Genomic DNA, 23,311 nt, shown 5'->3' with positions numbered 1-23,311 from the left:
TGTTTTTAGTTCATTTGTTACAGTAGAAGTCTTAAAACTTCAAATCTTGTTGTGTGATCCTTTCAGCCACTAGAAATTTGAATTTCTTTTTAACAAGTTATCGGTCTTTATGAAGTTTACAACAAAGGTCCCTGCCAGTCTCTCATTAAGTCAAACATTTCCACAGAATCACTACAGTGCAGAAGGCGGCCACTTGGCCCATTGAGCCTGCACCAACAACAATCCCACCCAGGGCCTATCCCCGTAACCCCACATATTTACCCTCTAATGTCCCCGGCTGTAAGGGGCAATTTAGCACAGCCAATCAACCTAACCCGCACACCTTTGGAGTGTGGGAGGAAACCGGAGCACCTGGAGGAAACCCACACAGACATTGGGAGGAAGTACAAACTCTGCACAGACAGCATGTCAGCAGTCTTGATTTTAATATGGGCTTCCACATGTGTGTAACAGTTCAATCAAGAAAGTTCATTACCACCTTCTGAAGAGAAATTAGGGAATAAATACTGGCCACAAATCCAGAATATTATTTTCAACAAACAAGCGCAGGGAGAAGCTGTGGCTGTGAAAAGTTTTGTTTAGTCATTTCTGCGAACATTGTATTTTCAAAGAATGCAGCCAATTTCTAAGCTCATCCCAGAATTCCCAGCTGAGTTTTAAAATGTGGCCAAGTTAACTTTACAGCTTTGCATAATTAGTTACACAAGCAGAAATATCTTAAAAATGAAGTTTTTTAACTGAAGCAAACCATACAAAAGATCCCACAGTAGGATAAGGAATGGTGAAATGAGTAGATGATTTCTATCTTTTATAAGATACTGTCAGTCTAAATACTTACGGTCCTTATGACTGCCTTCTTCATCTGTGAATATATTGGTTTTCATATTCCAAATGAATTGGTGACCTAAAAGCTGTGACTTGGCTGCTGCACAAAGGATATACTCTCTCACATATCCCATCTGGAATATATTGAAAAACAAATGGTAGGTTAATAGGGCTAACAAACGGAGAGAAAATATTATAGGGGTGAGTACTATTCATAGTTCTGCAAAGGAGGTTTGTGGCATTCCTACCAATGGACCAGAAGCTCTGGGTTCGAGTCCAATGCCAGGACTTGTTGGCCATGGAAAGAGTGTTCAACGTGGCTCAGCGGGCTGGTAATCAGCTCGTGAATCCTTCCACGATTTCCTCCATTGGGTAAAAATCAGCGTGGATGTGATTTTTACAGAAAAATAGTTCTGCAACTGGCAAATGATGCAAAAAAAAACTTATAGCAGGGAGAATAATTTTTAAAAATATATACATAAAACTGAAGGTCAGTGCTCATTGAAAAGAAATGGTTTAATGGGCCGGTTGTTTGTGGTGATATTTTGAATATGTCTGTGACTTGAAAAGTAGCTGCAGCTGGAATTCCCCAATTCCAACCCTCCCCACCCTGCCCCTCCTGGCAAGGCTCCATGAATTCTACAGTGAGCCCCTGCAGGCCAACTTCCACAGCAAGTACAAACGAGAATGCATCTTCTGTGGTAAGTCTCCCCAGAACTTGGGGGACAGCTCGATTTAATTATTTCTTAGGTGTTGAATAAAAATACTGAATATCTGCAGAAAGAAATATAGGCGTCCGAGGAGAAAAAATAGGTGTCTGAGGGAGTTCACCATGGCAGCCAGAGTTGTCCCAGTAGCAGAAGCCACCTTCCCTAACTATACACCTAGCCAGGTGAGGCAGCTCAGTGCCCCATTAGAAAAGACATAACCAAAAAAAATACAGGGTCAATACATCAAGTTGCAACAAACTGTAGTTATAATGAGAGACATGAGATACTAGAATTATTTTAAGTGGAGCACACAGGACTAAGAGGAAATTGAAAGGAGGTTCTTAAAATTATAAAGGGTTTTGATAGAGCGAATAAAGTTTAGTTATTAGCGTCACAAGTAGGCTTAAATGAAGTTCTGTGAAAGTCCCATAGTTGCTACATTCTGGCGCCTGATGGAGGATTTAGCATGGTCATTGCACCCTAACCAGCATGCCTTTTGGACTGTGGGAGGAAACTGGAAGGAAACCCACGCAGACACGGGGAGAACATGCAGGCTCTGCACAGACAGTGACGCAGGCCAGGGATCGAACATGGGTCCCTGGCGCTGTGAGGCAGCAGTGCTAACCACTGTGTCACCATGTACTTGGGAAGTCAGAGACAAAAGTCATACATTTAAAACAGTAAGAGATTGAAGAGAGTTGCCGAATCATAGATTATTTGCTACATGGAGTGGATGAGGCAGCAGAACCATGGAACCCTAGAAAGCAGCCATTGTATCTTTTAAGGGTAAAGCAGGTAAACATTCAAAGGTTAGATGCAGATCAAATAAAAGACAGCAGGGCAAAATTGTAATAGGTTTCAACTGTTCTGGCAACGTGTTAGACAAACTGGCCTCCGATTGCGCCATAAACCTCGATAACTTTAAGTTGCAGGCAGCCAGTAAAAGGTGCATCAAAACCAAACAATGACATTAAATTTCAACAGGTAACACAAATCTTCCATTTATCACAACACAAATTTTATTCAATTGCTACTTGTGGGATCTTGCTGAACGCAAATGAATACAATGTTTATGTTCTAAACAATGACTGCAATTCAAAGTAACTTACTGCAAGTCAAGTAATTTGGGACATTTCTGAGAGATTGCAGGTTTGTTTCTTTTTGGCGAAGTGTGTGAAAAACAATGTACTAAGGTATTCTTAGGCTGGTATCAAAAGGGATATAATGCATGCTGTACAACCTCACGTGTTTGAGCACGACACACAGACAAAAAAAGTGGATCTATGTTGAAAATGTGTAGCCCATCCTAGTAAGAGGGAAATCACAAAAAGATTGAAATCTGTAGAAGACAATATAATCAATAGTGACATATGGAGATCTTGTATTATCTGAAGGATTCAACACAGCCTGTCCACTGCGACCATGGATTCAATGTTTGACAAGGTTCCCAGATATTTCCGGGATATAGACATAATAAAGCAGTGATGGAAAATCTAGCAGAGGAAACATAAGAACAGGAGTAGACCACTCAGTCCATCAAGTCTGCTCCAACATTGAACCCTATCATGGCTGATCATTTATCTCAAAATCACTTTCTTGTTCTATTTTCAAATCCCTGGATGTCATTAGTACCCAGGAATCTATCAATTTTTGTCTTTACACGCTGAATGGTTAAACTTCCATAGCCATCTAAGAGTGGAGAATTCCATGTGTACATTAGTCTGTGATGTGTTAAGTATGCTTTGTTAGATAAAAGCTCCCTAGTGGGTCTTTTGAATCATACCCGAAGTGAAACATCTCATGCTTATCCTGGCCAAATTCAAAATGCAGGTTTCAGAAAACATTTTGGACATTCTAACCTGAACCATAACACACTTTCAAAAGGAAAATACCAGGCATTTCCATGAATTTTTGACACCTTTAAGCTCAATAAGGAGCAAACCAGACACCATTATGAATGAGCAAAATCCTTCCTTTTTTTTAACCAAATTAAGCGAGTGTATTCCTTACCTTATCATATCTGAGAGCTTGAACAATTTGTGGAATGTAGAATAGAATTGCATCCTGTTTGGGGAAAATATGTGGGCTGTGATTAGCAGGACAGCCAAAGTACACAAAGGTAGGATTTCGTTCAAATTCTCCAAATAAAACTCTCACATCCTCCATAACTCATTTCTAATTTTTAAAAAATTCATTAGTGGGATGTGGGTATCATGGAGAGGCCAACATTAATTGCCCTTCCTTGACTTGAGTGACTAACTAACTAGGCCATTTCAGAGGGAATTTAATAGTGAACGACATTGCTGTGAATCAAGAGATTTTAAAATTAACATTTTTTAATTAAAATTTTAATTTAATTAACATTTGTAATGAATTTATTTATTAGTCACAAGTCAGCTTACATTAACCCTGCAATGAAGTTACTGTGAAAATTCCCGTGTCGCCACACTCTGGTGCCTGTTCGGGTACACTGAGGGAGAATTTAGCACGGCCAATGCATCTAACTAGTGTGCCTTTCGCACTGTGGCAGGAAACTGGAGCGCTCGGAGGAGAACGTGCAAATTCCACACAGACAGTGACCCAAGCCGGGAATCAAACCCAGAACCCTGGAGCTGTGACGCACCAGTGCTGTCCACTGTGCCACCCCATTTGGGCCAGACCAAGTAAGAATGGCAGATTTTCTTCCCCAAAGGGGCACCAGATGGGTTTTTATGTAAATTGACAATGGTTTCATGGTCATTACTGGATCTTTAATCCCAGATCTTTACTGAATTCGAATTTCACTATCTACCAAGGGAAATTTGAACCCAGGTTCCCAGATCATTATGCTGGGTCTCAGGATTCCTAGCCCAGTGGCAATACCACGACACCACTGTCTTCCCATACTGCACATCATTCCAGCTAAGTAAAAAGAAAAGGATTTTAAAATACGCAGCAAGATCAGTCAACATCTATATCAAGAAAAGGTTCAGGAATATGATATAATTGTTGGACTAGCAGCTGGTTTAGGAGAATTGCAGTCTCCTCAAAGACAGTCACTGTTTCAATTTTCTACTCATAGTTTACACTACAAACGAATGTAGAAATTGATAGTCATAGGATGGGACAGCTTTATTATTATATTAGGAAAATAGGTTTGAAACAAAAATTTTAGATGCGGATGGAGAAAGCTAGCACGAGGGGGCATGGCTTTAAATTAAGGGGGGGTAGCTACAGGACGGATGTCAGGGGTAGGTTCTTTACCCAGCGGGTGGTGAGGGATTGGAATGCCCTGCCTGCTGCGGTTGTAAATGCGTCTAGTTTGGGGGCGTTTAAGAGATCTCTGGATAGGTTTATGGACGAAAAGGGATTGGTATAGGCTAGTGGGTCATTGTTTTTGTAACTGGTCGGCGCAACATCGTGGGCCGAAGGGCCTGTTCTGCGCTGTAATGTTCTATGTTCTATGTTCTATATATCTGTATAAGTAAAATAGACTGGTATTTAAAATGCAACTATCATACTTAAATATCACACTTGCTGATTGACTCATTCATAAAAAAAGCAATACATTTCTGTCGCTAGAATGGTGCCAATTGCCTAAAATATTACCAGTTTACCTCCCATGGGAAGGTGCAAGCTGAGCAGAGAACACACACTGTTTTCCAACAATTCGAATGTTATCGATAAAGTGTGACATGGAAACTATGGCAGGAAAAGGTATTACAAGGCACAAGTGTGACACTTCCTGGGAGTATGTGCAACGTGCAAGGCTTTCAATACATTATATAAAAGCAAATTACTGCGGATGCTGGAATCTGAAACCAAGAGAGAAAACGCTGGAAAATCCCAGCAGGTCCAGCAGCATCTGTAAGGAGAGAAAAGAGCTGACATTTCGAGTCCAGATGACCCTTTGTTTTCTCTTTTGCTTTCAATACATTAATTTTTCAACTTAATACTACATTGGCAAAGCAATTAACTTACGAAGTATTTCAACCCCCCACCCCATCGTATTGCTCCTTACCGGTGGAAACGAACGCAGCACTTTGACAGCGTACTGGGCAGTCAGTGGATGTGGCGGATATAAACTTGAAAAGTAAGAGAGGGCAGTTGGTGGATCGGTAGGTGCCCAACACAGAATATGGCTCAGCTCCGGGGCATCGGCATCAATTGTGTGCCATGTAACCAGATGCTACAAATAAAAACAAAGGCAGACAAAACAGTTAGCATACAAACAGGAAACCAAGGGCGGGAATTTTCTGACCCTTCCTAATGGTGGGATCTTCCAGACCTGCCACCCCCTCCCAGCAGAAGATTCCCCCGGTGACAGGGTGGGCAAGTTGTGCAAAACAATATAAACTTTGGCGGGACTGGAAGATCCCACCAGCAGCCAATGACTAGCCCCCTCCACATGACCCGGGGTGGGGGGGGGAATTCCTGGTCCACATCATAGAATCCCTATGGTGCAGAAGGAAGCCATTTGATCCGTCAGGTTTGCACTGACTCTCTAACAGAGCATCTTTACTAGGCACCAATAATCATACAAAAAGATCAGTTAACCCCCTGACAAGTCACAGATATAAAGCTTCTGTTATTTATATACATTCTTCCGTCAAAACAGTTTAAAAGTACGATATCACCTACAGATCTCCACTTGTCTTTCATATTATTTTGATCCTTACGCTGGTTTTCACATCCACCCATGGCCTTGCTGCATTTTATTTCTGCTTTTTTTTTTAAGAAAGAGATGTATGGCCCCATATGCACACTTTGTCGTTCCAACACCACTTACCATCTTATTTCTCACTCCTCCCACTCAACCCTTGCCCTCACAATTTCCTCCATCTGACCACACTTTCTCGCCTGTCAAAGACCTAATGACCTCTGTTTGACCGGGTTTCCCCTCCACTCCAGCAACTTCATGTTTTTCTGTGTTTGCCTCCTTTGATATCGTTGTACGTGAAGAGCTCAATAGAAATGCAATGGGCTTGCTGTAGGTTTTTAAATTCTGACATAGTTAAGTTGCTGTAGGCATCAGCTGATAACGTCACAGCGATGGGACAGGAAAGCAACAGGGCAAGTGACTGTCCTTTAATCCTTTCATCAGTCAGGGTGAAAGAAATTAACATTCTTTTTTTTACTCTTTTCAATGAGTGAATTCAATATCAAATCAGATGCAGCAAGAGAAATAAAGTAAGTGAAAGAATGGTCTGACAGCGAAAACATAACTAAGAAAACAAGCTTTAAAATTCTACATTTATAAAATGATTAAAATCTGTAGAAATGAGATTCCCTATTTGAATTATATATAATTTTCAGTACCAGGAAGGTAGCTGGCAATAATTACAGCATCCCTACGGTACAGGAAGAGGCCATTCGGCCCACTGAGTCTGCACTGACCACAATCCCACCCAACCTCTATCCCTGTATCTCCACTTATTTATCTTGCTAGCCCCCTGATACTAAGGGGCAATTTAGTACAGCCAATCAACCTAACCTGCACATCTTGGACTGTGGGAGGAAGCCATTGCACCCGGAGGAGACCCACTAATTAACACATCACATCGTTAAAAGGATATTTAGATTGAAATAGAAGATACTTACCTGTCTGTGGTGAGTTTAGTTTGCACCTACTGCACAAACACAGTAAATCTGCAACAATCAATGCCTGTCAATGGCAAGGCAGACAGTAAGGTGCTGATTTTGCAAGAATAATGATGAGCCATATTCTGACCAGAAACTTCTCTATATTTGCGCTTAATCATGTATCTGCCCTTGCCTGAAGTTGCTGTGCCATTTACATGTAAAGAAAGTTTGAGCACTGTTTGCTATTAAAAGTAACGGTGAAGCTAATTAGAGACAGCACAGTTGCACAGTGGTTAGCACTGCTGCCTCACAGTGCCAGGGGCCTGGGTTCAATTCCCAGCTTGGGTCACTGTCCATGTCAGCGTGGGTTTCCTTCGGATGCTCTGGTTTCCTCCAACAGTCTGAAATTCATGCTGGTTAGGTGCATTTCCCATGCTAAAGTCCATAAGATACAGAAGCAGAATCCCTCAGAGAACTTAAACAGATGCCAGAGTGTGGCAATTAGTGGATTTTCACAGTAACTTCATTGCAGTGTTAATATAAGCCTACTTGTGGCACTATCATAGAATCCCTACAGTGCAAAAGGCAGCCATTTGGTCCATGAAGCCTGCACCGACAACAATTCCATCCAGGCCCTATCCCCATAACCCCACAACCCCACATATTTACCTACTAATCTCCCTGACATCCCCCTAACACTAAGGATCAATTTAGCACGGTTAATCAACCTAAGCCACATATCTTTGGACTGGAGGAGGAGACCGAAGCATCCAGAGAAAACCCACACAGACATGGGGAGAATGTGCAAACTCCACAGAGACGGTGACCCGGGTCCCTGGCGCTGTGAGGCAGCAGTACTAACCACCGTGCCAGTTAATGAATCAACTTTTTTTTGCCTCTGGGTGCTCCGGTTTCCTCCCACAATCGAAAGATGAGTGGGCCAGATTTACTGGCCATGCTAAATTGCCCCATACTGTCAGGGGGATTAGCAAGGTAAATACATGGGGTTAGGCAAAGGGGTGGGATTGTCGTCAGAACAGGCTTGATGGGCTGAATGGCCTCCTTCTGCACTGTAAGGATTCTATGATTCTAATTAGACCAATGCCAGCAAAGAGGTATTTTGAAAGTTCTTCCACCTAATGGTTGATAGTTTTAAGTTTTACCATAAATATTGTAAATATAGTAAGAAGTCTCACAACACCAGGTTAAAGTCCAACAGGTTTATTTGGTAGCAAACACCACTAGCTTTGCTACCAAGTAAGCCTGTTGAACTTTAACCTGGTGTTGTGAGATTTCTTACTGTGTTTACCCCAGTCCAACGCCAGCATCTCCACATCTCTGTAAATATGCCAGCTGTCTGCCAGAGCAATCCAAAACTAATCCTCTTGACCTGTTCTCTCACCATACCCTGTATCTTTATATGCTTCCAATGCTTCAAATATCTGTCCAATTTTGCCAAAAGGTAGAATAGCCTCTATATTAGTCACCCACTGAGGAAAAACATTCCACGCAAAGTTAAAAAAAATTCTCCTAAAACCTCTACTTCCTCACTTTCTTCAATAACAATTTACAACTGGCTTACTAATATAGAGGTCAGGTTTGAAAGGCCACTGTTTAAGTTTAAAGCTTATTCATTCGCGTCACAAATAGGCTTACATTAACACTGCAATGAAGTTGCTGTGAAAATCCCCTAGTCGTCACACTCATGTGCCTGTTCAGGTACACTGAGGGACAACTTAGCAACCAGCATGACTTTCGGACTGTGGGAAGAAACCAGAGCACCCGGAGGAAACCCACGCTGACATAGGAGAACATGCAGACTCCACACAGACACTGACTGGCAATCAAAGCCTATTCTCTCCCCACAGATATTGTCAGACCTGCCGAGATTTTCCAGCATTTTGTGTTTTTGTTTCAGATTTTAGCATCTGCAGTAATTTGCATTTCTTTAAACTGACAGACCACTTAATGTTCTTCTAACCGTCACTCTAACCTGACAAAACAGCCTTTTCCCATTCATCAAACCTTTTCATAACTAAAAAGAAAGCTGCTAATAAATCTTCTTTTCACTTTCTCTGCTCCAAAGTTACCCAGAATCAGCTTTTGATGTACTTACATTCATTTAAGTGACAGCTTTGAAGGTGAAGGATAACAAGACACCACTGCCCCCCACCCCCTCAGCCCCCAGCAATGGATAATCTTTCTTTATTACATTGCTTTCACACATGCCGACATAAGGGTGGGTTGATCATCCCTGTGGCATCTCAAACTTAGTTTGACAGCCAATCTTTCTAATTGCGTGGATGCTTGTTGGAGATTGCTCATGCTAGGAGTTGCACTTTTTGCCAAAGGCAAAGGTGTCCAAGCTTTTACATCTTTGTGTGTTGATGCGATGCACGTCGCTTTACATAGGTTAGGTTACATAGTACAACGATGGGCCATTCGGCCCAACAGTCTGTGCCAGTGTGTATGCTCTACTTGGGTCTCCTCCTGTCCGTTCTCATCTAAATAGACGAACATAAGCCTCCATTCCCTTCTCTGTTCTTAAACACATCTATTCCATTCACTTTAGCCAGTCCCTGTGTCAACTAGTTCCACATTTGCACTATTCTTTGACAGAATAAGTTTCTTCCAAATCCCTATCTGATTTCTGAATCGCTGTCTTGTGTTGATGGGCTGCAGTTATATTCAAGTGGAGACTCTCTCTTATCTGCTTTACCAAAACCTTTCCAGCGCTCTATTAGGCCTCCCCTTTCCTCCCCGCGATAAAAGATACTCAAGCCTGTTCATCGTTTCCTAATGATGTACATCTTTATAGTTCCGGTATCATCCTTCTAAACATTCTTTGCAACCTCTCCAGCAATTCTGTATCCTTTTTAAAAGCCAGGACTATCCACGCCCAATTGGGGTGGGCATATTCGGTGGTATAATAGGAAATTATCGTGAAAAGGCCCAAGGCATGTTTTTGGGCATCGTAAATGCGGGATGCAATCATCCCTTCCCCCCATCAATGGCACGCCACATGTCTCGCTGTTGAACATAGGAAATGTAATTATAATAAATTTGCATATTACTATAGTGGCCACACATAGGAATCATTCCCTGCACGTCACACTTAAATCTCATATCAGTGTGGTTTCAGAACAGCACAATTTACACCTGGTTTTAAAAGATGTGCAACTGGCGAACGTGACCTTCAAGAGGAACACAGCTTAGTGTAGTGCTGGCAAGGGTCCCAATTCAAGGGAGCAGCTATGTCAGTTCGCGGGGGAGGGGAGGGAAGGGGGGCTTGTGGTGCCATGCAGGAGCCTTGCGATGCTGTGGCATGGGCAACAGTACATGAGAGAAGGAAGAGAACCTCGCATCAGGGCACAGGCAGGGAAAAGGGAACCTGGCCTTGGACATGGGCAATAGCTCACAGGAAGGGGAACTATGCCTTGGCGCATGGGCAACAGCACATGGAAAACCTGTCAAAGTTGAGCATTCTTTTGCAGTTGTGATAGCTTCACTCGAGCTCAATTTAACACGTTTGGAGTCAGGCTAATCAAGCAATTATGCCCACTTAAACAGCATTCACTTGATTTGATTTATTATTGTCATATATATTAGCATTGAGTGCAGAATGTAGTGTTACAGTCATAGCTAAGGTAGAGAGGAAGATTAACTCAATGCAAGGTAGGTCCATTCAAAAGTCTGATGGCAACAGAGAAGAAGTTATTCTTGAATCGTTTGGTTCTTGACTTCAAACTTTTGTATCTTTTTCCTATTGGAAGAAGGTGGAAGAGAGAATGTTCGGAGTGCACGGGGTTCTTAATTATGCTGGCTGCCTTGCTGAGACAGCAGGAAGTGTAGACAGAGTCAATGGATGGGAGGCTGGTTTTGAGAGCGCCAATGATTGCTGTTCTACATTTAACCCTTCGCCTGCAGAAATCCAAATCCAATGATTGCCATGATTTGACAGAACCACTGAGCAAGTTGGAAGCTCCCCTTAGAAGGATGAGCAAGGAGCAGGAATCGGAGGTGATGCCCTTCTAATCCCTTAATTTATGTTAAAGTACACATTGACATGCGCCCCTGATGGTCCAAGCAAAGTGCAAGACCTTGGAGTGCAGGTTAGGACAATGTCTGCACCTGAGATGAGAGGTCAGGATGCAATCCAGTGGTTATTGCTCCGCTGCTCGATCATGTGCTGTGGGGCAGTACTTGGGGGCTGCTACCATTATTCTGATTGAATTGTTGTTCTTGCTTGTTGGTCTTTGCCCAGAGTGGGGGATAGAGGACATCATGACAGGCCTCCATGATGCTTGGTAGGTTCTCAAGGGAGACAACACTGAATTTCGGGCAGCATGCTTCCAGGCTTTGGTAGCCAACAGTTTCCAGCAGCTTCGTTTCCTTTGAAGAGTTCTGTGTAGGGGCAGCCTTTGAAGATAGCGCCCGGATTACTGAAACTCTGAGGCTAAGCTGTGATCCAATGTGAAATCCGTGTTTGCACAATACAGCGAAGAAATTCACCAGTAGCATCGGCGGGTCAAATGCCGCATGCCCTTTCCAAAATCAGTGATGTCTGATTTCTGGGATGATTCCACCCAAAATACACAAACAAAATTGCACACTTTGCTCAAAAAGTGTGTCTTACCAACATTCCATACAAGTTTGGCATAACCTCTTACGACACTTCAACTCCGTCTCTCTAAAGCTAAAACCCTGTGTTTGGCTTCTATTTTTACTAACCTGTGATACAACCTTAAGAGAATGCTGTATTTGTATTCCAAGATCCCTTTGTTCAACCATCCCCACCAAGCCCTCTCCCCCATCACCACCACCTCCGCGCAGTGGGATGGGGGAGCCATGCAAAGCATTATAGACATCGGCAGGGCCGGAAGATCCCACTGGCGGCCAATGGTGTGTCACCTCCAGAAAATATGCCACGAGGGGGGTCTAGAAAATTCCAGCCATTATCTACTCCTAGTGTTGCCTCCTCAAAAAATTCAATAAAGTTGTTCAAGAAAGGTTTTCCTTTTCGAAATCCATGTTGATTATTCATTTTTATATTTCTCATTTCCAGACCTCCTCCTATCCTCTCCTTTAGGACAGATTCCATTATTTTTTGCTACCACCGATATTAAGCTTATCTTCAATTTCCTGTAAATGTCCTTGTTCCCCTGTTGAATGTAGAATCACTAACACTGCACCTTTTTTGAATTAAATATTAAATAAGTCGCTATTTCTTTCCTGGATTCCTTTAAAATGTTTGGATGCAATCCATCCAGACTACAGGCTCTATCGTCTTTTGAGTTTACTTACAGCTTATTCAATGCATCCCCTTTTCACTTTAAATGCACTTCTCTCATTACTCTTCTGATCATCAAATATCATGTCCACCTGGTCTGACAGCAGCTTTGGAGAGATAGTACAGCCAATGTTTCGAGTCTGGATGATCCTTCGTCAGCTGATGAAGGGTCATCCAGACTCAAAACGTTGGCTCTATTCTCTCACCGCAGATGCTGTCAGACCTGCTGAGATTTTCCAGCATTTTCAGTGTTTTGAATTCCAGCATCCGCAGTACTTTGCTTTTAGCTTAGACCGCACGGTGGCACAGTGGTTGGCACTGCTGCCTCACAGCATCAGGGACCCGGGTTCGATCCCTGGCATGGGTCACCGTGCAGAGTCTACTCATCCTCCCCGTGTCTGTGTGGGTTTCCTCCAGATGGTCCGGTTTCTCCCCACTGTCTGAAAGACGTGATAGTTGGATGCATTAGCAATGCTAAATTCTCCCTCAGTGTACCCGAACGGGCACGCGAGCGTGGCAACTAGGAGATTTTCACAGTAACTTCATTGCAATGCCTACCTGTGACAATAATAAATAGGCTGTATTTTACTATGTTAGCTTGTTCTATCCCCTTGGTAAATACTAAGTGAAATCATCATTTAATCTCCATCCTTACCTGTCGTATTACCCTGCCCATCTCAGAGCTTGGGGGGAACCAATTATAAAGACAGTATTTCAGATCCCATTAATTTATTTGTATCGCAAATTGCAGATACTAGTGGATGTTGGTGTTCTGATTTGCATTGATCTGGGGTTCTCAGGACCTTAGGACGCCCCAAAGTGCTTTAGAACCATTGAAGTACCCAGTGTTTTTGAGGCGGGGTCACTGTTGTACTGTAAGGAAATGGGAGCAACCAATTTGCAAACAATCTCTCACCATTAGCAATGTAATGATGGCCAATTGACTTGTTTTAGTTGCGTTGTTGGAGAATAAATACTGGTCAAGACACAGGGGAAAACTAACTTTTAAGGTACACAAATGGTTAGATAACAGAGACGCTGGTTAAATTCTTATTTACCTTATTCCTGCTGTGAATTCTGACCTGTGCAATCAGATTAATGTGGCCTAAATGGAAGAGAAGTTCAGCTATTGCACCGCAGGGATGCTGACATCCCATGGGCTGACAACATCAACAAGATTCCTTGCAGACAAACTCCTTTATTAACAGCAGAAACAGTAGTAAATAACTTGGGAAATTCTAATGATGGTGTTCAATGATCTGGCATTATTGTGGATGACAGGACAGTGGTAATGAACAAGTCTTTGTTCATTACAAAATACTTCCAAGGCTTATCCAGAATCATTAACTCACTGCATGACAGAGCCCAAAAGGAGGCCACTCAGCCCATCACATCTATGCCAGATTAATGGTAGGGTTATCCAATTATTCGCAGTCTCCTACACTTTTTCCACAGCTCTGTAAATTGTTTTACCTTCAAGTGTTTAGCCAATTGGCCTTTTGAAATCCTCTTAGGCAGTGCATTCCAGATCATAACAATGTGCTGTCTAAAAGAATGGGTTCCTCATGCCACCTTCTGTCACTGGAAAGAGTTCTTTTCTTTAATTTTGCTTCGTTAAAACTTTCCATGATTTTGAATACCAAGATTAGGCACTTGATTGGGCCAAGAAGGCGCCAGAGCGAGGAGACTTCTTGCAAGTTATGCCCAGCATACCCTCCAACTCTATCTTTTACTTACGTTCTATGCTTTTAAAACTTTATTCTAACTCTTTTAAGCTCTGTAACAATGCTTTAATTTAATCTCTTGCAGATTTGGTGATCCTTAGCTCATCCTAGCTACGACTGTAACACTATACCTGCACCACCTTCTTTTCTTCTCCATGTCCAGTATGCTTTGTCTATATAACACGCAAGGAACAATACTTTTCATTATATACTAATATATTAAGAAGTCTCAATACCAAGTTAAAGTCCAACAGATTTATTTGGGAGCACGAGCTTTCGGAGCGCGGCCCCTTCATCAGGTGAGACATATTATGAAAAAGATTAAACATTTGCCTGACTAATGCATGTGACAATAATAAATCAAATCAAATCACCTCTTATCAAATCTCTTCTTAACCTTCTCCGCTCTAAGATGAACAAGCCTAGCTTCTCCATTCTCTTCATTTTAATTGAAGCTCATCTTCGCTGGAACCATTCTCATAAATTTCTTTTGCACCTTCTTTAAGGTCTTGACATCTTTCACAAACTATGGTCCTCAAAATCTAACACAACACTCCAGCTGAGGTCTAACCATTTATTTTCAATAACACCATGGGTATAATTTCTATGCTTTTGTATTCAATTCCTTTAACACTCTCCTCAACCTGTCCTGATATCTCCTAAGATTTGTGTATATATACCTAGGTCTGTGCCCCTGCACCCACTCTGAATAAAGAGACACATCATGAAAAAGGTCAAACATTTCCCTGATAAGCCTATTATGGACAATAAACCAAGATGCAAAGTGAAGTACATAAAGCAGAACATTAGCAGGACTGAAAATAATAAAAGAAGCAAAAAAGGAAGTAGCAATTAGATGGTACCAAATTGAATTGCAGAAGTGTGAAGGTTGTAGGAAGGAAAGGAAATGGAAAGAATGAAGGTTAGAGTTCAGAGGTCCTCAGAAAATAAGGGTGGGTGCAATTAACTTCCTCTCAAAACTCTTAAAAGGAATGGTACAAAGCCTGAAATGCTGGCTGTAAATCACTATAATCCGAGCAGCAGCTGAGAAGCAGCAATAGACCCCATCAATGAGGTGATTTATGGCATTAAGTAAGCTTGTTTGATTGACAAGTTCTGAACTGATACAAAGATTTGTCAAAAAGGCAGTTATTTGTTGGAAGTGGCTAACTGGTGATCAAACACATATAAAGATTGGACTAGATGTAGGAAATGAACTTATCAAGGTATTGTTCACCTGGATAGAACAGAATAGAACGGAGTCCCTACACTCCAGAGAGAGGCCATTCAGCCCATCGAGTTTGCACCGACTTTCTGAAAGACCAACCCACCCAGGCCCTTTCCCTTTACTCTATCCCCATAAACTCTGCACATTCTACCATGACTAATCAAACTAACTTTTGGATACTAAGGGTCAATTTAGCATGGCCAGCCTACCTATTCAGCACATCTTTTGACTGTGGGAAGAAGCCAGAGCATCAGGAGGAAACCCACACAGACATGGGGAAAACGTGCAAACTCCACTTAGACAGTCACCCAAGACTGGAATTGAACTGGGGTCCCTGGCAGCGTGAGGTAGCAGTGCTATCCACTGTGACACCATGCAGACAGATTGCTGAATTCTTCAACATATCAGGTAGATGAGAAAATATATTACTAGGTATAATCGAAAATGCTCCAGTTGGGCTTTCTGTCCTTGGCTGAGGAGAGGGGTTCAAAAATAGCTCAGCCAGCCTAGAAAGCGTCTTTCTTCAGAAAATGTGTGCATGTATACCAGGTGGTACAAGGTCTGTTGTAAGCCCACCAAAACACATTTGCATTCATACATGAACAATGACAACCTGGGTTATGTATCAAAGGATTACTAGCGACTGAGGGAGTAAAAAAGTCCTTTAGCAAAAAAAAATCACTGTTGCCTTCATCATCATGCCAATATCTTAAAAAATTCCCAGAACCAAATAAAATGTCAAAAATGAACCGAATTCAAGTCCTAACAGATTGTTCAATGTTTTCTTTCTGGACTATTTGTTAGATATGTAAAAATCATGAATGCATTGCAAAGCAAAAATTATACGCAAGGGAAAATATGTGAACAACTTTGCCAACAGTTGTTTAGCTCAAGGCATTTTACAACAGCCCATACTTGCCAGACATATTATCCCTAATTTACTGTCATTTTTCCCATTGTAAATAAAATGTGTATTTTTAAGTAGCACTTATCAAAATGTTAGAGTTCTTTTCATTGAATTTCAAGCCAGTCAGCAAAAAAAGGAACAAGTTTCCTTTTAACTTTCCAAATGTCAAATTGGGATTGCAGATTTTATTAATTACCTTACCCTCTGATGTCCAGAATTTCACTGAACCCCTACAGTGCAGTCCATCGAGCCTGCAGTGACAACAAATCTCACCAAGGCCCTATCCCCATAACCCCACACATTTACCCTGCTGATCCCCTGGCAATAAAGTTTAAAGTTAAAGTTTTATCCGTCAGTCACAAGTAAGACTTACATTAACACTGCAATGAAGTTACTGTGAAATTCCCTGTGAAAGGTCAATTTAGCATGGCCAATCAACCTAACCCGCACATCTTTGGACTGAAATGAAAGTGTATAATTGAATGTGCTGCTCAGTGCGTTAATTCTCCCGTTTTATCCTTTTCATCACACCTGCACCAAATAGCCATGCACGATCATATTTTGCTTGCTGTATTCCATTAGATATTGAGGGGGGCATTCTAATATTTTCATTTCCAGAAAGGATACTTTAGCTTTAAACATTTGTCACTCTTTGTGGAGAACAGTCTTGCTGCTCATCTTAATTTATTTGGCCTGAAAGACTGGTCAGAATTTGCTGGTTGCTCGTGCTGGTGGCACTTCTGGTCCTGCTGATGGGCACACACCCATCGTGGGTTTCCCAGCAGCATCGGGTGCAGTCAATGGGAAACCCCATTGGCCGTGGTGGGATCAGTGGTGCCACTGCCTAATAACATGTGGCCTCCCCCTGTATCAATGGTGTCTCCATCCATTCTGGGGAATGAATGGAACCTACAAAGAGTTATCAACTTTAGAGCTGAATGAAGAAATACTCGCAATCATTTTACTAATGAGTACACCGGTTTCCATTATTTAGTTGAAAACAATATTCTGGATTTTCTTTTTCTACCTTGACAAGATCATCTTTAAGATCCTTTCTTCCTGGGCTGAATTTCTAAATTATGCCAAATTTTCACAATAGCTCAATCCATCACCAGCCTCTGTCTACACTTCCTGCTGACAGCATAACCAACAACCCCACGCACCCCCAACATTCTCTCTTGCATCTTCTTTCTTCGGGAAAAAGATGCAAAAGTCTGAGGTCACATAACAACTGACTCAAGAACAGCTCCTTCCCTGCTGCTATCTGACTTTTGAATGGACTTACCTTGCATTAAGTTGATTTTTCTCTACACCCTAGCTATGACTGCGACACTACATTCTGCACTCTCTCCTTTCCTTCTCTATGAATGCTATGTTTTGTCTGTATAGCATGAAAGAAACAATACTTTTCACTGTATGTTAATACATGTGACAATAATGAATCAAATCAAATCTGCCTTTTCTCCATACTGTTTTCAGCATATTAATGTTTCTTTTGCTTCTTAACAAGCAGGACTGAACACAGTCCTCAAGGTGTGGTCCAGCCAGAACACGGTCAAATCTGAGGGTTCAAGCTCCACCTCGGTGCATTAGTGAGGGAATGAAGCACAATGGGAAATGCCACCTTTTATTCAAGATATTAAACTAAGAGCTCAGGGTGTTTCCCCTGAGGTAATGTTAAATATCAGTTGGCACTATTTGAAGAGACGCAGAGTCCTCCTGATGTTCTGGTCAACATTTATCCCTTGACCAACATTATTTAAAAAAATCAAGGGGCAGGATTTTATGACCTCGCTCAAGCAAGACCAGAAATTCCTGCCCAAAAACAAAGCACATTGGCATTGCCGCCCCTTGACCGCCCCTATTCCGTGGCGGGCAAGGCAGAAGAATTCTGCAAGGGTTTGAGACTTTTTTGAGTAATGACTGTTGTTCTCTCAGTTACAACAGTGACTGCAGTTCAACAGTTGGCTGTTCAGGTACATTGAGACAATCTTAGAAGATGAAAATCATAATAAAAATGCAAGTAAATGCAAGGAGTGAAGTAAATCTCAACTGTAATTGGTCTGGCCACACTGTACATCTGCAATTCCAGAACTGCCCCCCTTGCAACTCACTGCAATGAAGTTACTGTGAAAATCCCCCAGTCGCCACATCCCGACACACTGAGGGAGAATTTAGCATGACCAATGCAGCTAACCAGCACGTCTCTTGGACTGTGGGAGGAAACTGGAGCACCAGGAGGAAACGCAGACACAGGGAGAAATCCACACAGTGACCCAAGCCGGGAATCGAACCCAGGACCCTGGCGTTGTGAGGCAGCAATGCTAACCACTGTGCCATTGTTAATTTAACTAACTTGCATTGACTTTCTGATTCTAGGTCACTGATGTAAATTAGAGGCATTAGTACGCCCAACACAGCATTGGTATCCTGCTCAGAATTCCCCCCAACCCTATCAGAACTCCTCAAATAAATACTTTGCCAGCAAGAATGAGAGAAGTTCTAATTGAGGTATATAAGATGCTAAAAGGGATTGACAAGGTAGATGTAGAGCAGGCGTTTTCCCTTGTTGGGCATTCTGGAATGAGAAGCCAAAGTTTTAGACTAAGGGCTGGTAGACTTAAAACAGAAATGAAGAGGAATTAGTTCAATAAATGGCTGCAAATGTGTAGAATTCACTACCCCAGAGTGCAGTGGATGCCAGAACATTAAACAAATCTGAGGAGATAGACATGTTTTTAATTAGTATAGAGATGAAGGGTTATGGGGAGTGGGCAGAAATCTGAGAAGATAGACATGTTTTTAATTAGTATAGGGATGAAGGGTTATGGGGAGTGGGCAGGAAGGTGGACATGAAGACAAGATACAATCAGCCACAGAAACATAGAAAATAGGAACAGGAGGAGGCCATTCGGCCCTTCAAGCCTGATCTGCCTGCCATTCATTATGATCATGGCTGATCATCCAACTCAATAGCCTGATTCCCCCATATCTTTTGATCCCCTACACCCCCAGTGCTATATCTAACTACTTCTTGAAAACAGACAATTTTTGTGATAGTGAATTCCATAGGTTGACCATTCTCTAGCCATAAATGTATTTAATAGCACAGCAGACTCAAGTGGCTGAATTGTCTACTCCTACTCCGAGTTCTTATGCAAGGTTCAAGGGATTCCTCCCAATCTCCCTCTGTAACATTCTTGGGATATCAACGGAAAGCCCTCGAGAAACAACTTAGCCACCAGGTTTTCTGTCAGTCTCTAACCTGAATCGAGGTGGGATTCAGGAACCCCAGGAAATTCTATCTCTTGCAATAACAAAACAAAATACTACAAATGGTGGAAACCTGAAATAAAAACACAGAAAACACTGGAAATACTCAGCAGGTCAGGCAGCAAGCAGTAACAGTTAACGTTCAGGGCACTTCACATGACCTGAGCGAGGTGTTTACTCTGTTTCCCTCTCTGCAGACGCTGCCTGGCATTTTCTGATGTTTATTTCAAATTTGACCACCTGTACTTTTCCACCTTTGCTGCCAGTTTCTTACCCATTCCCAAGGTTGAACCTGAATCCTTACAGCTTTGAGGTTAACTAACATAATACAATATATTCTGATTCATCTTCTGAAAGGAATGATCTCCAACTTAATCCTCAAAGATTGTGCTCTTGCCCCCACTATCAAAAAGCGTGTTCAGTCTCGCTATGCAGCTCCCTCAGGGTAATGTGCCTATGGTCCATCACTGAAATCCACGGTTTCTTTATATGGGTTAGCTTCTCGGATAAAACATGACTAGATGACCACATTCAGCCAGCTGCTAAATCCTTCTGAGCATTCTCGCAAGGCTGAATGTAAAGCTTGATCAGAGTTATAAGAAGTGTTGAAACATGCTGGGCAAGCAACTCTACTTCACAAAATATCCTGTTTGACTTGGCATTGTATCTCAAGTGTTGTAACCAGGTTTCGAGATAGTGGATTCTGATCAAGAGATCGTGGTTACGATCAAGAGGTAATGTCAGGATTTTCTGGCTGTTCATGCCTCGCCATGCTGAGGATAGGGAATTTGGCGCGACTGGACCAGAAAATCCCACCGGCGTGAAAGGCTGGAAAATCCCACCCAATAGTTACAACCAAGAGTACAAAAGAATGGAAAGAAACGCTTTGACTTTACAGAAAAATGTCAAAAGGCAAGTAAAATGACACCACGTTTGATACTGAAATATGCCTGGCAATAAACATGTGCAAATTTTGCTGCATCTTTTAATCATGAAACAATCACTAAGAATTTACTAATTTTCAAATGAAACATTGCCTCATTTTCTATTGCTCACATTTTTAAAGTTTGCATACAAAAGGCAAAAAAGTAGTTATCTAGAGGACACTTATTTACTGTCCATAAACTTACCCGGATGGCTTCAGGGACATCACTAACGGCACCGGGATCCAGCCTCACCAAACGAGTTACTTCTGCTCCAATGGCTTCAGTGTTCTTAAATCTGACAGATGCAAAATGTTGAATAAGTGGGCATAAGTTACGAAGAAATCTAAGACACCGTTTAATTCAGTTATCAATGCGATAGTCCTCATCCTTCAAACGTCTCTAGTGACACCGATCACAGGCATCCCAGGATGGCACAGTGGTTAGCACTGCTGCCTCACACCGCCAGGGACCCGGGTTCAATTCTGGCCTCGGATGACTGTCGTGTCTGTGTGAAGTTTGCACCTTCTCCCTGTGTCTGCGTGGGTTTCCTCCTGTTTCCTCCCACAGTCCAAAGATGTGCAGGTTAGGTGCATTGGCCATGCTAAATCGCCCCTTAGTACTCCAAGATATGCAGGTTAAAAGGATTAGTGTGGTAAATATACAGGGTTATGAGGATAGGGCCTGGATAGGATGCTCTGTCAGTGAGTCACTGCTTTGCAAAACACGCTTAGGATTTGTTTGCTTCTTGCCACCCCATCAAACTCTGCACAAGACCTCTTACTTTCCAGTAAATATTTGGCCTTTGGCTCGATGTCCCCTGTCTGGAAATGTTACAATTCTAAAAATAATGATGAAATATATTATTTTCCTTTGTTTCCCACCCCAAATGAATTGATGGTTTTTACATAAGGTGTAGGGGAACTGTAATGCTGCCCAAAACATTATTCTGATGTAGAGCTGCAAACATTAGAAGAAACTGTACGGATAGTGCTGCCAGTTTCAAAATCACTTGATCAAATTACCCTGCATCTCGTGTGACTTCGCCTTCTTTACAAATCTCCCATGTGGTACCACGTCAAAGGCTTTGCTGAAATCCATATAAACTACATCAACTGCACTACCCTTGTCAACACACCTAGCCACCTCCTCACAAAATTCAATCAAATTTGTTAGGCACGACCTCCAGGTCATTCGCCATCCTGACTTCAACATGTGTTGTTATTATTTCTTTCATCATTGGATCAATGTTCTGCAACCCCCTGACTAGCATCTTTTGGCAGCATAAGCACCAGAAGGAATGCAGCATTCCGAGAAGATACAGCACTAGTTCCCGAGAGTAATTTGGAGTGAGCAACCAATGATGACCTTGACTATACCCCCCACACCCTGAGGACAAATAAATTTCTACTAAGCAGATTTCCATCCAGCACATATGATTCCCCAAAGAGTTATTCCCTACATAATCTATAACATGTTGTGTTCAAAACCAAGCATGAAAAGAAGAATATTGTAACAAGAAATAACAAAGTAGAAAGGACTATTTCTAGAATTGGTCCGAAAAATCCATTGAATTTATCACATTGGTTTTAGACTCATGCGGGATTTTACTTCCTTGCTCACATGAGTGTGGAAATTCTCGCCCGAAGTCAATGGAGATTTACTTTGTTGGACCCTCATCCATTTGGTTCAGTGGCGCGAGATGGTCGCGATCCAGCCACTGTCAGTCTTGTAGTAGCGTATTTAATCTCTTCTCCTTCCAATTGCTCTTGCTAAAGGCACCCACTCCGCGCTGAGATATGATCCCGGAAGTTTCCCATCAGTTTCTCACTCAAGTTGCTACACCTCACACACAAGTCTTGGCATCAACAGCGAGCAGCCATTTGATTGTAAGGGGGTAGGGGTGGAAATGTCACAGCTCATTCCAGTTTTGACCTCATACAATACCTTTACAGCAAGAGATTGCTTAACAATGTTAAAAAATGGGAGCGATGGCCAAATTCTCCACTCGTTAACCAGGCAACACTGAGGACAATTCTAACATACCTACTCAAAAGAGATCAGTGAATACTGTGCTAGAAATGGACGTTTCTGCCCTGCAAGGTTTGTCTTCCAGCGGATCAAATTGTCCATTCACTGAGGGAAATTATTTAATTTAATTTCTCTGTTGTTTGCACCAAGTAGATTTAGATCCATGCAAACAAAATACTGCTTCCAATTAACACCCACAATGTAAAAAGTTTTAACCAATGTGACTCCATTACCTGGTAGGTAGCTCTATTGCCAAGTAAGGTGAGATGCTCCAGGCCAGATTTACATTATCCTTCCACTGCTTTTCGTTCAGGCTGATGTACTTTGACCGCCAATTTGCCACACTGAGCTCTCCTGCTTGGTCCATTGCCAACTCAGGGGATGAGAGAGGGTTATACCACGTGGTGAGACGTTCAATTTCGCTTGCCTAAATATTGGAAACAAAAGTATGTATGCTAACCATGGTTCAGTGGCTAGAACACTCGATTCAGAGTCAGAATACTGGGGGTTCAAGTCTTACTGCAGAGTCTAAGCTGACACTCAAGCCCAGTACCAAGGGAATGTTGTATTATCAGATGAAACAATTAAACCAAAGTCCCATCTGCTTTCTCAGGTGGACTGAAGCTATCCCTTACCACTATCTTAAAGAAGAGTTATTTCCAGTTTCTAGGCCAGTTATTGTCCCTGAATTGACATCACAAAACCAGATTATCTGGTTGCTATCACATGGTTATGGGACCTTGCTGGGTTCAATATGGCTGCTACATTATAGCAGTGACTGTACTTCAAAAGAATGTCATTGGCTGTAAAGTGTTTTGAAATGTCCTGAGGTCACGAA

The 23,311-nt window shown here is 42.1% G+C and overlaps 1 protein-coding gene across 2 annotated transcripts in view; it reads right to left on the bottom strand.

Annotated features, from left to right (window-relative positions):
* pi4kab (phosphatidylinositol 4-kinase, catalytic, alpha b) overlaps positions 1-23,311 on the bottom strand; it is a 177,014-nt gene that overhangs the window by 27,133 nt on the left and 126,570 nt on the right. For both annotated transcript variants that reach the window (XM_080208072.1, XM_080208073.1), the window contains 5 exons: positions 22,707-22,900; positions 20,650-20,740; positions 5,536-5,703; positions 3,546-3,599; positions 839-959 (listed from right to left, as the gene is read on the bottom strand). In XM_080208072.1, the coding sequence (XP_080064198.1) occupies positions 839-959; positions 3,546-3,599; positions 5,536-5,703; positions 20,650-20,740; positions 22,707-22,900 (628 nt within the window). The remainder of the gene's footprint in view (positions 1-838; positions 960-3,545; positions 3,600-5,535; positions 5,704-20,649; positions 20,741-22,706; positions 22,901-23,311) is intronic.

Source organism: Carcharhinus amblyrhynchos, chromosome 20 (assembly GCF_965287045.1).
Source record: "Carcharhinus amblyrhynchos chromosome 20, sCarAmb.v2.hapA, whole genome shotgun sequence".
In the NCBI taxonomy this organism is placed as follows: domain Eukaryota; kingdom Metazoa; phylum Chordata; class Chondrichthyes; order Carcharhiniformes; family Carcharhinidae; genus Carcharhinus; species Carcharhinus amblyrhynchos.
The sequence above is the reverse complement of the archived record's forward strand: the minus strand, read 5'-3'. Positions and strand labels throughout refer to the sequence as shown.